At 36.4% G+C, this 17,161-nt stretch overlaps 1 protein-coding gene across 2 annotated transcripts in view; it reads left to right on the top strand.

Moving 5' to 3' along the window:
* The window catches only part of creb5b (cAMP responsive element binding protein 5b), a 73,020-nt gene that overhangs the window by 5,447 nt on the left and 50,412 nt on the right, over positions 1 to 17,161 (top strand). For both annotated transcript variants that reach the window (XM_082150002.1, XM_082150003.1), the window contains exons 2-5: positions 2,320 to 2,397; positions 3,704 to 3,797; positions 9,502 to 9,623; positions 14,945 to 15,096. In XM_082150002.1, coding sequence (XP_082006128.1) covers positions 2,344 to 2,397; positions 3,704 to 3,797; positions 9,502 to 9,623; positions 14,945 to 15,096 — 422 coding nt within the window. In that variant the 5' untranslated portion in view covers positions 2,320 to 2,343. The remainder of the gene's footprint in view (positions 1 to 2,319; positions 2,398 to 3,703; positions 3,798 to 9,501; positions 9,624 to 14,944; positions 15,097 to 17,161) is intronic.

Here is a 17,161-nt window from a genome sequence, read left to right as displayed (position 1 = left end):
GTAGACCATAATACTGTTACTCTTTCGCACAAAACTTACATAAGGGTGCTGCAAAATTCCCAAAACAGGTGTTAGAAACATTGGCCAAGTTTATGATCACCTGTGATGCACGACATGCAGCCAAATTTTGCAGTACAGTTTTTTCGCTGTTGCGATAAAATAGTCATAAGCATTTGTTGCCATCTTATGCAGGCCCACACAGAATCTGAGGCCTGGCAAGGGGCGGGACATTGCCGAAACACGCTAGAAGTGGTTGACCAATCACAACGTATTGCTCCAGTTGACTAATCAGAACAGTCAGAATCAAACACCCAGACTCCCTATAGATCATCACTGGTTGAATAGAATGAGACTAAAGCACAATTGGTGCCTGATATATTCCACAGAATCGCACTCTGATCCCCTTGGCGACAGTAGCAGAGGGCTCAGCGTGGGCCCACATAAGAAAAGCACGGCAAAGTACGTCCCATCAGCATCAGAGGAGCAGCCCGGTCACACTCCATGTGCGAGAAACTGAATGACTGGCATACCATTCCATTGTCAGTCTTTCATCCATGGCATTTAGCAGCATCATGGCACTGAACAAGGGATTCCAGTGCTCATGGTGAGCTGTAACGGAGAGAGAGATTTGCCATTGAAATGTAATCACCACTTGTGAAACGGACACTATATAGTTCAGAGTTTTGTCATTGTAATGAAACATTTTTATACTTTATTGCCCTCTGTGTAATTTGTCACCCTGTCAGTTTGCTGTGTTGCCGCACATTGTCACACTGTTGGACAGAGGCAGCCATATTTCACCATTAACAGTTGACTTTAAAACTGACCTGGGTCATGATGTTCTTTTTTCAGATCTATTATTTATTTTAAAATACTTAAAATTGAAATGATATGTATATATATTAGTATTATGTTAAGAAAAATATCAGTGTTGTACAGATGTTCTGATATGTATAATGAAGAAAAAATTATCATTAAAAGGATGAAGAAAACTTTATTGTGTAGCTTTACATAATCTTTTATTGTTATTTCTTAGAAAAAAGCACAATTTAAATAATTTAAAAATATATATAAGTATAATAAATATAATACAGAAAAGTATATCATAAAGATAAATTATATCATAATATAGTAAATTATATGATAAAGATGACCTCTGAAAACCCTCATGACAGTGTGTCAAGATCGATAGGTCTTTTAAAATACCAGATCATTTGACCTTTGACATGGCCAGGTTAGTTGTGATAAAATCCAGGTGGTAAAATATATATAAAAAGTCATATATATATATCATTAAATATTCTTCAATATAAATATCAGGACAGTTATACAACACTGACATTTTTCATCTTTTTTAAGGTTATACTATATATATATATATTATAAAGATAAACGATGACAAAATAAACAAGATAAATCATATATGCTTAATTTCACAAGTATCACAAAAAGGATTAAAAAATGTATATTATAAAATATAAAAATAATTTTTTAAATCCTATATTTTTGATACTTAAATGAAATTATGAAATTTAGCATATATTATTTATCTAGTATAGTATCTATAGTAAAGTATGTATGTATATATATATATATATGTGTGTGTGTGTGTATATATATATATATATATATATATATATGTGTGTGTATGTAGGCTATAGATATATAATTTTTTATATAAATACTTTTTTTTTATGTGTACAAGGTGTAGGCAAATTATGTTATTACATTGATGCTTACTCTACATGTCATTTTATAAAGTTAATAAATTGTTAAAAATTAACTGTTGTTAAATTGTATAAAAATTATAAATTTCAAATTTTTTAAAAGTGGGTTCCTATTCTTTATTTTGGACGTCCTTAACTGTCATCGACCCATCTAATACAAACTGCTAAAGACATGGCTGGCGAAGTATTAAAAGGGCAGTTTAGGTGTCAAAAGAGTTGCTAATGACTGGCAGTTCACTGATACCCTGACCTCAGTGCCGTGTGTCTGGGTTTAGCCACACACTTGCGTGCACAACACAGAGAGGATAGTTTACACCTTACCCTGTGGTCAGCGACGGCTCCATGGAGACGAAGGAGCAGGGTGACACTTCAGGGGTCAGTTTTAGCCTGAACCTTTACAACTCCTAATGCCCTCTCCCAGGGCGTAAGACACCGAATACTCACTGAGATTCCGTCAAAGCCTCTTCGGGAACCACGGAGTTGGCTATCACTGGCACACGATACATTAGTGACATAATCTGAGCGGGTCTTTATGCTGCTGAGTCCTGGAGGCGCCCCTGATTTGAATTTCTCTCCTTTGCTTTGTGTTCAGGTATATGAGGAGCCAGTGACAGTGATGAACTCCGAGCAGGAAAGGCCGTTCGTGTGCATCGCCCCGGGCTGCTCTCAGGTGAGTCTGATAAGACAATGGCAAAGACGAACGGTCCTGTAACTCGAGAAAGCTCCTTCTCAATGTGAAACTGCACCATAGACTACAACAGTGAAATGCTATCTCGTTGAGGCAAATGAAATCCACTGGGTCTTTATAACATTCTTGGCTTTGTATTTCTTTGGATGAGATGGAATCCTCATAGATATAGTAAATAATCTCTCTCTTAATGAATATTTTCTTCTAGCTCCACCATTAAACTGGTTCGCAATGGGGTAAAACTGAAACAAAAATCACCTGAAATAAAATAAATGCAATATTTCTCATTTTCATTTTGTTTAACTTGATGTAGCCTACAAAAATAACTAAAACTAAAATAAAAATGTATTAAACTATATAGATGTAAATAAATAAAAAAAAAAAAAAATATATATATATATATATATATTATTTTATATTATTATATTATATAGTGTAATATATTATATATTTATAATATATTATATATATTTATATAATTATTTTATATATTTTATATGATTCAAAACTATAATAGTATATCTCATTGACACTAAACCAGTTCTAAACTGGTTTTGGTTCAGGAACCAGACTTTATAATAGCAACCCAAAATAATATCAAAATTGTTTATCATACAAAAGTAATACAAATCGTACTTTGAATTATTATATTACAATATAATATTACAGTATTAATATTACCATGTACTGCATTGGTCGACAAATATGTACAAATATTGATATGACAAATTGACAAAAATAGACTCTTTACATATTGCAAAACACACATTTTGATATTAAAAATGCTTTCCCTGCCTTTTTAAAAGTATACATGTATCCTATAAAATTCATTTTTTAAGTTGCATTTAGCATTATTATTCTCTTCTTTCCGCACATTTGGGTCACAATCCACCTGTTTTGAACCGTTGCACAGTTTGACTAGGCCTGTCACAGTCTGTCCAAGCACGTTGGTTCATGTGGACCATTTACAGACACAATATACCTTTCAGGTGCTCTTAAACAGCAATTAAGATAACGTAATTACGATAATGAGAAGGTATTTTCAATCAGAAAGTTGTTATTCTAATCGGTTCAGAGTCAGACAGGCAGTTTATGCCTAAGGCTCAGTCCTGTTGTACAAGGTGGTTAGGATAAGTTTGGCAAAATAACTTCGCTTGACAGAGTCACTAATTGTAAGATTCTGTTTTTCAAGAACACAGAATGGAAAGAAAACAAGCCTCTGCTTTTTTATTTTTATTATTGTGTTTAGTGTGATTAAATCACAACCAGTTGTTTCCATGTTCTCCAGAGATTCCCTACGGAGGATCATCTAATGATTCATCGGCACAAGCATGAAATGACCCTCAAATTCCCTTCCATCAAAAATGACAACATGCTGTCAGGTGAGACAGACCACACACACACACACACACACACACACACACACACACACACACACACACACACACACACACACACACACACACACACACACACACACACACACACACACACACACACACACACACACACACACACACACACACAGCTCATGTGGGAGTCTCTTCTTAGCGTCTGTCTTTGATTAGGTGTATTAGGCAGGACGCATGACTTGGCAAATGCGTAGGTGTAGTTTTAAATGCAGAGCCATGTGGCTAAAATAATATTTGTGCTGTGCTCAGTCTCAATCCCCTAATCCCAGTCATCAACCCGTTCCATGAGCTCTATATCAATTAGACCGCTGGCCCTCTCAGGGGACGAGGGGAAAGGGGAACAGTGGAGGAAGAAAAGAAAATAAGGCTCAACAACTATGATGAAAAAGTGGAGGATTCCAGGGTGCATATTTAGAGATTGTACAATAACTAACCAAAGTTGTTTACTCAGCCTTGGTTGAAAAAGTCAGCCTTTTTTTGTGTGTGCCTGATTTAAATCTGTTAATGAACACCAAAAAACACATCTACTCCAAAACAAACATCTATCTATCTATCTATCTATCTATCTATCTATCTATCTATCTATCTATCTATCTATCTATCTATCTATCTATCTATCTATCTATCTATCTATCTATCTATCTATCTATCTATCTGTCTGTCTGTCTGTCTGTCTGTCTGTCTGTCTGTCTATCTATCTATCTGTCTGTCCGTCTGTCTGTCTGTCTGTCTATTCGTCTGTCTGTCTGTCCATCCATCCATCTGTCTATCTGTCTATCCGTCTGTCTGTCTGTCTGTCTGTCCATCCATCCATCTGTCTATCCGTCTGTCTGTCTGTCTGTCTATCCATCCATCCATCTGTCTATCTGTCTATCCGTCTGTCTGTCTGTCTATCCATCCATCCATCCATTCATCAGTCTGTCTGTCTATCTATCTATCTATCTATCTATCTATCTATCTATCTATCTATCTATCTATCTATCTATCTATCTATCTATCTATCTATCTATCTATCTATCGGTCTGTCTGTCTGTCGGTCTGTCTATCTGTCTGTCTGTCTGTCTGTCCATCCATCCATCTGTCTGTCTATCCGTCTGTCTGTCTGTCTATCCATCCATCTGTCTATCTGTCTATCTGTCTATCCGTCTGTCTGTCTGTCTATCCATCCATCCATCCATCCATCCATCCATCCATCCATCCATCCATCCATCCATCCATCCATCCATCCATCCATCCATCCATCCATCCATCCATCCATCCATCCATCCATCCATCATCTATCTATCTGTCTGTCTGTCTGTCTGTCTGTCTGTCTGTCTGTCTGTCTGTCTGTCTGTCTGTCTGTCTGTCTGTCTGTCCGTCCATCCATCCATCAAATGTGGTTTAAAATCCAATTCAAATCTGATTTCTGTAAATGACTTGCAGTCTGCACGGTCAGATCAAATTTCATGTATTTTGTCATTTGAGATGCTCACTCTTGCCCCAGATATTGAACTATGTGTCATTCACTAGTGAATTACGAATGAGAGAACTAATGAGCAGTTTCAGATACAAAAAAGACTATTTATGATTTAATGCAGTAATTAATAACTTGTGTTTTCTCATGCACCGTTATGGCCAAAAGCAAAGGCAATATTTTTCACTTTTCTGTCCTCAATGACAACAACTTTGACAAGAACTCTCAGAAGTATCTTGGCATTGTGCTGATGCTTACATCATTGCCATAGCAACTGATGTAGATACACTGGATATTGACTACACTGTCCGAACAAACGGATCTCATTTCAGCACTTGCAAATTGATGATGCAAGTCCTTTAGATTGGATTTGAAAAATGAATCGGAATTGTGTGATATTCAAGTGCTTCTTGTTTTATTATATAATTATGAGTTAATTTATGAGTTAATTGATGAGTTAATTGAGTTATTACAGTTTTTCTCAGTCGCTTTGGTGCATTTCTCACATCACTATTTACATTTGCACAACAGTTAGTTCAACCTCCACAACATTTAGTCATTTGTGCACATCATAGTAGCAGTTTCTCATTCCTTCCAACAAATTGCAAATACTTTTGGACATGCATCAATTGCTTTCATACAACTCTCTGCTGTTTTATAACATTATCATTTGCTTATGTCATGCCAGTCAAAATTAACTATACTTGTGAATGCTGAATAGTCATTCCATATAAAAACGAATAGTCCTAATTTCATTGCTTGAGTCTTTAAATACAAAAATGTTGAACTAGTTGTCAAAATCTGTCAAGCAAATTTTACACATTTTTAAAAATCTTTTTTTTTCCTGAAAAAAGCAAGACCCTTTCTCTTTTTCTGATTGCAAGAGATGATATTCGCTGTGATGAAGATGAAATTATGTGGCCAGACAGAGAGGAACGTCTGGATGTGCATGAATGATTACAGTACTATGTATGTTGTATGTTCAGTTCCTATATGTACTGCAATATTGTTTCCAGTTCAACCAGTTGTGCACAGCTCTACCCAAAGGGAGTTTATGTTTGTTGTAAATAAGGGTGTATTTGTTCTTTTTGCACAATGCTGTGAACAAATTAGAATTGCAAAGAGCAAATGCAGTAAAAATGTGAAACATACATATTCAGTGTCTTGTACTCAGTTACCTCTCTAAATACAGTAATGTGTAACTTTACTGTATTTTTCAAATGGCTGTGCAAATAGTATATAGTGCTGTCTTGAGCATTTTCAGGTAGTGTCACCAAGATCTGACTTTTTTGCATTGGAAAACATTTACAGAGTAAAGTGTCATAATGAAAACATGACAAAGCCATTTGACTATCTTGTTCATAAGCAATGGTGTCAGGACTTTTCATCTTGATGACACTGACACTTTCATTGACATGAATACTTGCTTTTGAGGAATGAGCTATCCATTTTGAGCAAGTGACACACTTTTGCAGGTTATCAACTAGGTTTTGCAGTTTGTACTAATTGTTTTGAGAACTGCATTAACTGTTGTGCAAACGTAAATAGTGATGTGAGAAATGCACCAAAGCGACTGAGAAAAACTGTAATTTATGTTACACCACATGACATTTTATTTTATTTCAGTAAATTAAACTGAAACTATTTTTGAAAAATGTTTAAAAAAATGTTAAAACCATACGAAGTCATGAATAGAAGAAACTTGTCACACATTTTAAACTGTTCTTTTCTGATTTTTATTTTGGACACGCTTATTTTTATGATATATGTATTTCATTCATCCTCTTCTATCAAGATACTGCAGACACTAACAGGGATCCTGAAATGAAACCCATGATGGGATTCTTCGAGTCCTGGATGTGCGGTTCAGTCTAGACTGTAATATTCATTGTGGGTTTGATAAAGTACAAGATAATGAGTTACTATGTGGTTCCAGTAGCGGCTAGAAATGATCGTCCCACCACTAACTCAATAAGAGGTGTGTGTGATTTCTCAGTGGAGTGTGTTTGAGGCTGAGCAAATGAGCGGTAGTGAGTGAAGGAACGCATGTGCAACTTTTGTTAGCGAGTGAGTTACTGAAAGAAGGGCCTGCATGTAAAAGAATGCGCAGCGAGAAACCCAAAGCTGATCCCAGAAATCTGATCTGCCACTCTGACAAGGGTAAATAATGAAGAGGACAGAATCACAGCCTGAGTGGAGAGAGACATGGCATGCAGCTAGAAATACATCCTATGCCATGGACCACATGGTCCCGCCAGAAGATTGTATTTAGCTGTTTGGGTTCAACTTGCATTGGGAATTTACCGCAAACTTGAAGTAATTTTGTTCATGCAGAGTTGACTTCACTAATTGAGCGTATTTATTTAGTTTAGTTTTTTTTCTCTTAAAATTTCTTTTCAAGGTGGGTAAAAACAGAATGTGACAAATTACTAAAAAAAATATTTAAAAGACAAATGATTAATTAATTAATTAAAAAACAAATTTGGGTGGGGAGTGGATGAGCACAATACCTTTTACAACCTGAACAAAACTAATTGATAGTTTTTGAAGCATATTGACGTTGAGATATAGTCATGAGGTTCTTTAGCAGTCCTTTCTATGATATAACTTCCTGTTTTTTTATTGGTTGAGCTCCTCATGACTTTGATTTGGTGTCAAATATGTTTCATATTTTAACAAAAATGCTTCCAAACTGCTTAATTTAAAGTATTAATAAAATATGCCAAACTACTAAATAAGTATTTTTTCACAGTAACACTTTACAATAAGGTCCCATTAGTTAACATTAGTTAATACATCAGTGTAAAAGAGGTCCACTGAAGGCAAGTTTGTAGAGAACCCAAGTCACAAAACCTGATCAAACATCATGGTATGAATGATGAACAATAGGTGTGTTCGACATCGGCTGCGGCTGGATGTAACCGATCGGCGAGAGTAGCCGCGTGCAGGCGGGGAGGAGCTGCAAACGGAGACGTGAAGTCGGACACTTTCTGGTTCCCGTAGTGACCGCTCACGTGGTGTTTGCATACTTTACCACAGCTGCAGTGAAATAAATGCAATATTTGCCAAATAATACACAGATGTTTCATTTCATGAGACATGTTCATTCAATACTTTATGTACTGCTTCATACAGCGTCTGTTTGAACAAGAATAAAGTTCAACATAAGCAACTATCAATGAAGTGGAGTCTACGTTTTTTAAGCAGTTTTAATTTGATAAACATGACACAATATAACATGACAACGACATGAAAAGAGTGTTCACTGTTATAATAAACTGATTTGAGAGCATTAGAGGAACTAAAGGTGTTCGAATAAACACGAAACACACGTGATCGTTGTCATGCGGTGAATCCGGCCAATCGTGGAACAGCTGTGTCGTCATCAGCCCTCCTGCAGCCCAGTGCAGCCGCTCTTGAGAAGCTGCGCTGGCTGAGTTCTCCGGCTACTCTCGAAACGCTCTCGCGGTACTTTGATGCCATACGTCACAGTCACGTGGCGTCAGCGCTGTATCAAGTCGGACAAAATTTCTAACCGGCATGCACTGCTTCAAGTCAGCCGCCGATCGTTCTGCGCAGAGCTGCATGAAGTCGAACAAGCCCAATGAAACAATGAACCAATGACAACATGACACATCAGACAAGGGGACACATGGCTGGATCACATGACTATGACAGGGAATTACATTACAACAGGAAACATGACAAAGACATGAGTTACAATCAACTAACATTAACTAACAATGAACAATACATCTGTTATAGTATTGTTTATTAATCATATTGATCATTATTAGTTCATGTAGCTCAGGTACATTCAACAGATACGACTTTAGATTTTAATAATGTATTAGTAAATTAACATGAACTAAGATTAATAAATGCTTTAGAAGTAGTTTTCATTGTTAGTTCATGTTAACTAATGAATTAATTAGTTAATTCATTAGTTAAATTAATTAATTAATGAATTTCGTTAGGAAGTTCATACTTTTAATGAAGATTTTTTTTCTACATTATGATATATGATATTTTACCACCCTAATTATTTTATTTTATGACCCCCAAAAATAAAATGAATTCCATTCTCAATGTAATTATGAATAAATTAATAGATATAGACCAAATAGGACACTTTCCTTGCTAATCGAACAAATTGTAAACATTTAAGCTAATATGTCCTGCTAAATTTTGATGTATTTTCTGCTTGAATGTTTCCAGACCAGACGCCGACCCCAACGCGCTTCTTGAAGAACTGTGAGGAGGTGGGTCTTTTCAGCGAGCTGGACTGCTCCATCGAGCAGGAGTTTTGCAAGGCTCAAGAGGAGGAGGACAGCAAACAGGTGAGGTTATGGTGTGAGTCTCGCAGCTGTGATGCTCACAATCACCCCATAACAATAACGCATCGTACACGGCAGCTCCGTAGCTGAAGCAGGTAAAGATACACCCAGAGATCAGATTTGGCACCTGAGCTTCAGACTGACAGTTGTGTTCATAAGAGCGCTGTGTGTCTGGATATCACATATCACCCAGACAATCACACACTCTTGATGCTCTTCAATTCCACGTCTGACAGTATTTTAGGGCATCATAGTCTTGCTTCTGATGCGAGTTGCTTTTCCAAAATGTAGGGAACTTTATGGTAAATTAAGATATCTCGATTTCTCAAATTCTAAAACCATAAACATACTTTAGGTAAGTATGCAAACATAGTGACTTTAACTAACTTTAAGCAACTTTCAACTTAACTTAGCAAAAATTTCTCTAAACTGTTTTATTCTGCCTCTTGCCACATCGCTGAGAATGATATACAAGTAGAGTCTGAATATTATAAAAAAATAGTTCTGTGTATTTATTTTATACTAATTAGAGTATTGCACTGTTAGCTTAGCAACATGTTAGACTCTATTGAAAGCGTCTCAGATCAGTTACTTTTGCTTTCATGATGGTTAGTTGGTCTTTACTAGGCAGTACGATGGGGTGCGGCTCACTAGGCTTTGGAATAGAACTTCTATAGCTATTTCTGTTTTTCTCGAGTCGTGTCATTTCTGCAACACCAAACAGAATTTTCAACAGATTTTAAAAATGTATTATACCCAGTAGGGGTGTAACGGTTCTCGGTAAAAAATCTAACTGTACCGTTGTACACCCACCACTTGCACATATAATATGGTTTGTTGAAAATAACAACACGTAAAACAGACAGACAGAGTTAGGCTAATGTATGTTTCTGTCAAAGGATATGCATTTCTGGCTTCCCCTAAACTTTGTTAAATGCAAGTGCCTTATGCTTTAATATGACCAGTCATACGCCTTCATCAAAATACAAGGAAATCACTCACTGCTCTTGACTAAATAGCTTTTGTAACTTTAATAATGATTCATCTTTATTTAATTTATACAGTGAAGATTATATGCAATGTTGTTTATATGCAATATTTGATTACTTTATTACTTTATTTGTTAAATTTCTGTAGCCTACCTGAAAACTACTGTTAAGACACCTGAAAAACCTGAAAAGCACTGTTTATTTTATTTGGATCTTTGCTCTATTGTATTTATTTGTCCTGTTGCTTGTAGTTTGATTGTTTGTTCTTATTTTCTTTATTTTTATTTGACAGTAGTTCTTTTTCTCCTGAACATAGCACATACCGAACCGTACCGAAACTGTGATAAAAACCAAACCGTGAGTAATCTGAACCGTTACACCCCTAATACCCGTATTTGTGTGTGCTATATATTTTGCTCTGTTAGCTTAGCAACATGTTAATGTCAATTTCTATTGAAAGCGTCTCAAATCAGTTACTTGTGTCACTTATGAGGTTCCATGACGGTCAACCTAACAAAAATATGGGTTACACTTTATTTCAATAGTCCACTTTAGACATTCTATAGACAGTACTTCTCCAAATTCACTCAACTGGTTGACCAGTGTTGTTATATTGAACAAATTGTGCTGCTTTATTACATTTGCCTCCACACATACAATATAAGCAGATTTTTACCTAATAAAATCTAAGAAGTTTAAAGAAACTTTCTCAAGTTTTAAGGCATATTTCAAAGTGATAACTGGGATGGTAATCGTGAAGCCACCGTGATAACCAAACTATTGCAGGTGTTTTTATCATGTGCCTTCAAGGTCTGACAACGATGTAAACAACTTCGACCCTAATGACTGTTTTACCACTTGTGACTGTGTCACAAGATGACTGGCCTCAGTGACCACCACCCTACTGTATGCATGTGCATGACAGCCGTGCTGTAGATAAACTAATGGTGTCTGTTAATCTGGGGAGTTTACACTTGAGGTTTAGGGTTAGTACGCCATGCCAAGTCAGCAAGCAGCAGGTTGTAGCAGGACTTTTGCTGAAAAGGCAAAAACAGGTGAGAGGGAGATATCGCCCAGAGCCTTTTCAGAGAATTCTGCTTTTGAATTCAAATGTGGAAGCTATTTTATCTCTTTAGAATCCCATGAGCTTAAAGGATGTGCCTTTTTAGGCAAGTTAGATTCTGTGTAGTCTCGCGTAGCCAGACCTTCAGACTGACGGCAGAAGGTCTGGACTGCATCGCAGCTTTCATTGGCCAAGGACTGCCCAGAGGCCATGTGACTGACATGTAATCATCGTTCATTTTGTTCCACGTCATGTTGAGGGGTGTGAAAATGTAACGTCGATGTCCCTACAATAACAGACAGGTGTGTAAAACTCTTGGACTTATTTTAAAGAGTCTATGCTGTGAACTTCACATACTTCACATACTTTTGAAAATCCAGCGTTTAGTTGATCCCGATAAATTCTTCTTCAATGAGGAAGTTTGGCTTCACGGCATCTTTGTTTCCAGGCGGACTGTTAAAGAACGCGACACACACTTCTCCCGGACATCCTGTATAATTCAACGAATCAGATGACGACTTTAAAAATCCTGAAGTGTTTCCAGTTAAGTGTGCCATATGCATCAGACATTCTGCCAGACGTTCAACATGACGTCTGAGACTAGATTCTGTGTGTCTAGGTGTGCTATAATATGCGCTTAAGTATTGCCGCACTGTAAGTATTCATATTAAAGTCATAGAGTGATGCAGGGATGATACGTTTTTGTTGGCCAAAACTTGGAAACAAGTTAGCATTTTGGCAATGGGTTGTTTGAATGGGTTTTTGTTTGGAAAACTCATCTACTCACTAGTCCATTGCAGCCTCATTGTGTTTGTAATTCTTGGAAACTATTTTAATTCAAGCTTTCAGGGACAACTTTTTTTTTATTAAGAAAAAAGCGCAGACCTCAGGTTATGCAGAGTGAATGACTGTAGTGTAATTTGTTTTTGGGCCTATGTTTAGCTTTTTACTTCTGGCAATTGTATTTAGGCTTCAAAATTCATTAAAGGTGTGTTCTTTTGTGAAGATTATCATCATGAACATAATGTTTCATCATTCACATTAGTTGGTCGCATAGCTAATTTTATGAAATAATCCAAAAGCCAATCGACAAATCCTATTGGAGGGACCCTTACGAAAAAGAGAAGTATACATAAGTAATGTTCAAGTATATTTTTAAGTATACATTATGAAGTAAGTATACTAATGTCAATATGTACTAGTAGTAAACTTGTAAGTGTACTATTTTAATTCTGCTTGGGACTAAATTGGCCCACTTTTAGTATATAAAAGTATATGTTTAAGTGTACTACAAGTGTAACAGTAGTAAACTTTAAGTGCACAACTAGTTATTACGTTTATTACGTATTTTATTATTCAGAACATTCCGTTTATTATTACGTACATAATTACATTTCTTATTTGTACTGCAAGTGAACTTATGGGTATACTAGTAGTTTACTATTTTAATATTTGTAGCAACTTTGAAGTATACTCTCAGTAAACTACTAGTTTAGTAGTTTTATACTACAAGTTTTCTTTAAGTGAACTTAACATTATACTTATAGTTTACTATTTATATATAATTTTTGCAGTTGCAGTAGGCCTATACTACTATGTTCAAATGTTATTTTTTATACTTGAAAAATACCTTTAACTGTACTTTAATTTAAAAAACATTTTATTAGCTTCATGCATCCTTTTTTATCAACACTTGAATGTTGGTAAGTTTCATAAAGAAAGGCAACATTTTAAACAACAAATATGAGAAAATCTAGTCATTTTTGTCAAAGACTACACCTTGATCAGATTCAGAACGATGATCAAAAAAACAGATGGAGTAGATCGAGTCAACGCCAGATATACTTAGACTTTTCTGTCAGTATAAGTCAAGTATACTTAAGTGGAATTTGAAGTATATTTCTGAGAAGTACATAAAAAGTAGACTGAAAGTATACTTTCTTATTTTTAGTTTAAAAGAAGTATACTAATAGCACACTTGAATAAACTTATTTTTCGTAAGGGGAACCAGTGTGATGCCAACCTCAGGGTTGGCCTGCAAAAATATTGCAGCACTTCCACCTTGACTTGGGTTTTAAAACTTTAAACTGTGCCTTCAAGGAGTGGCCATCAACAGAAATTTCCCTTCATCTCTTACTTAGACTTAGACTCTATCTGCTACAGGAAATGCATGCATAAGCTCAGGTTTACAGTGGTGTCACACCTAAACAAGTACAGAGTTTATTTACTACCAATAATACTAATGTTTCACACATCACGTAAATGTGTGGTTTGTTTCAGAGTGGCCTAAACCAAAGAGGCTGCTATATATGATGTTCAGTCAGTGCTTCGCAACTAGCAAAAATGTTCTAAAAACGTTTCGATAACGTCCCCAAGAAGTTATGGACGTTATTTCTGAATGTTCTCTGAACATTTTCTTGGTTATATGTACGTTAAGGGATCATTCCATTTTATAATTGAGCAAATATTATGGGAATATTACTACTGAATGTTCTCTAGACATTCTGAAACAAGTTGGCCTACTAATAACGTTTCAAAGTTCCATAAATGTTATAGATGGTGTTTTGTGCTAACATTTGATGAGAACATTATTAAAGACCTGATAACTTTGATGAACATTCTTTGATGAAACTAATGAACATTCTATTAACGTTACTGGAATAATGTTTGTTCATTACTTTGAGAGAACCTTGGCAGAACTTTAGCCAAAGCCCTGAGAAGGTCCCCTGTTAGCTGGGTTCATGGCTTGTTTTCTAGTTTTAGTTCTGGTTTAGTTTAGTTCTAGTTTTGGGGCGAAATCAAATAACTTGAAATCCACGTGATTGTGAGTTCGGCATGAGCGTGAAAGATTTCGCAAAGGATTCAACACGGATATGAAAAGCTGTTAAATTTGAAAGTAACTTTTGTTTGAGGTGTGCATACATCACTAAAATACACAATAGACAATGAATCTTTTAAAATGTTTTTGTAAGTACAATCAACTTGGATGTTTAAGTAACTTCAACTTAAATTACATTAAATTGACTTAAATTATAGATAAAATAAAACTTATTTTGTTGAGTTAAAGCAATGTAAAAGCTTATGTTTTCACAACTCATTGATCATATATATATATATATATATATATAATTTTTTTTTACTGTGTAGTAGTTGAGTGTTGACTTGTTTTGTAGTTTATTTTTTAAGTTTATAGTTATGTTACAATACATTGACAGTAAATATTGCCCCCCTGTGCTCATGAACCCCACCCCACCCTTTGTGTTTCTGAACAGAATATCACTCTTCATGGGCAGGGGGGCCCAAACCAGCACCAGCACTCAAGAATGGCCAACCACGACAGCAGCATAGTAATCCAGCAGGCACTGCCCTCGCCCCAGTCCAGTTCGGTCATCACTCAAGCCCCTTCCACCAACAGACAGATTGGGTAAGTCGCCCTCTCATCACCGCAGTTGCGTGGGCCAGAATAAATATTGTTAGATGCAAGTCATCTGTACAGCGTTCAATAGACTAAGGCTGGTGGTTTGATATTAGTCCAAGGTCCAGGCTGCTGTTTGCATTCCTCCTATCAGAATACAGCAGTTGGCTTGCCCAAAGCGGGGGAGTAGTGATTATGTTCTTCAAAAGACTGTGTTTGAGTCTAAGTCAGATGTGTGTGTGTCCTATCATGTGGACAGCAGTGGACAACAGCTGGATTCTTGGAAGTTTTTATTTAAGTATCTGTGCTCGCTATGAAAGGTTTTGGAATGTTTCTGTTAGTAAGCTGTGCATGTGTGGTGATGTGAAATAGTAATTGATCCCACATTCTAGAGTATACTATCTAAACACCCTTAATGGGGCAATGTGCTTTTTTTAATTGGGTAAAAGTGTGTGAGAGTGTTGGCGAGTGTTTTTACCCCAGCATAAAAAATGTTATCATTTACTCAGCCTTATGTCATTCCAAAATTGTATGACTTTTAAAACGACATTAGACCCAGAGACTAGATTAGGTCAAAGTGCAGATCGTTTGCACTTCACAGATTCAAAGTTCTGGTGTTTCACATGCACGCCACTCGCCAACACTCTCATGCACTTTTACCCAATTAAAAAAGCACATTGCTGACTACATGATAGAAATGCTTCTCAAAAACATGAACTGAAATTAAAGATCTGGCATTTGATCAGCAAACCATTATTTAAAGGGGACCTATTAAGCCCCTTTTTACAAGATGTAATACAAGTCTCAGGTGTCCCCAGAATGTGTCTGTGAAGTTTCAGCTCCTCAAAATACCCCACAGATCATTTATTATACCATATTTTAAATGCCGATTTTTGAGTGAAAGGAAAAACATGCTGTTTTCATGCATGTATCTTTAAATGCAAATGAGCTGCTGCTCCCCACCTAGCTTTCCAGAAGAGGGCGGAGCCTTTACAGCTCATGCCTCCGATACTCTGCCAGAAACTAACAAAACATCTGTTTGGTTTTGATTATCATCTCTATCACGGTCACGCTCACGTGACATTGCAGTTCTTCATCATCATGAAAGTTTATTATCTGCACGCGTTTAAAGCCATATCTAGTTAAAAGCCAAAAAATGCTTTTCTTATATAGTATTTTTGTCTGGTTTCCAGTCCAAATATCAAAAAATTCTGTCCATGGGGTAAGAAAAATAATCTTAATTCTAACAGAAACAACATTTCATAGAAACGGCAAACGGCTTGTTCTGAGACACTGCTTATGATTTATGGGGATTAAAACAAGAGGAGTGTGGATTTATGCCATTATAGGGTGGTTGTTTACAACCGACACACATTTATGTTCAAACCATGTAAATTAATTTTGCACAATAGGTTCCCTTTAATGCTAAAAAAAATTCTTATAATTAGGGTAAGCAAATTTGCAATCTGCAAAGTGTCCTTCAAAGGGTTCACATTCCTGGGACGATTGCAGCACTCTTTGGATGTTCTGTGAATATCGTGTGTTTGTGAATCGTTTTCAGTTGTCCCTGCAGTGACTCTTAAAGTTCTTCGTGTCATGTAGCCAGCTTGGGTGTGTCCCACAGTGATGACATCAGTGGTGCAGCTCTGGTGGGGATATCAGCTTTTTGGGATGACGCCCCTCTTACGCAAACACATCCCACTACTGACCCGTCTTTCTTTTTTCCTCAACAATCTTATTCCCTTTTTCTTAATGGAATGGAATTTTCTTATTCTCCGTCTCTTTGTTGCATCAGAATGCGCCCTGTCTGCAGTATAATCACCGCCCGAAACACACTCTCAAGCACATGATGGGCCGCAGGGAGAGGACAGTATCATTTTCAGAAGTGGTGGAGATTTAGGATGAAGATTAGAGCCTCGGTTCTGCAGCTGTCTCCAAAATCACAGATTTATTGCACATAACACCAGATTTTCATAAACAAGATGTTTCATGATAAAACTGTCACTTAGCAAGTTGATATATGGGTGCTTTTTTCAGAACCTACCATCTTATTGGTTGGAGGCAAATCAATAAC

The sequence above is a fragment of the Leuciscus leuciscus genome (assembly GCF_965113295.1).
Source record: "Leuciscus leuciscus genome assembly, chromosome: 20".
NCBI lineage: Eukaryota > Metazoa > Chordata > Actinopteri > Cypriniformes > Leuciscidae > Leuciscus > Leuciscus leuciscus.
Note: the sequence above shows the minus strand (reverse complement) of the source record. Positions and strands in the feature narration are given on the sequence as shown.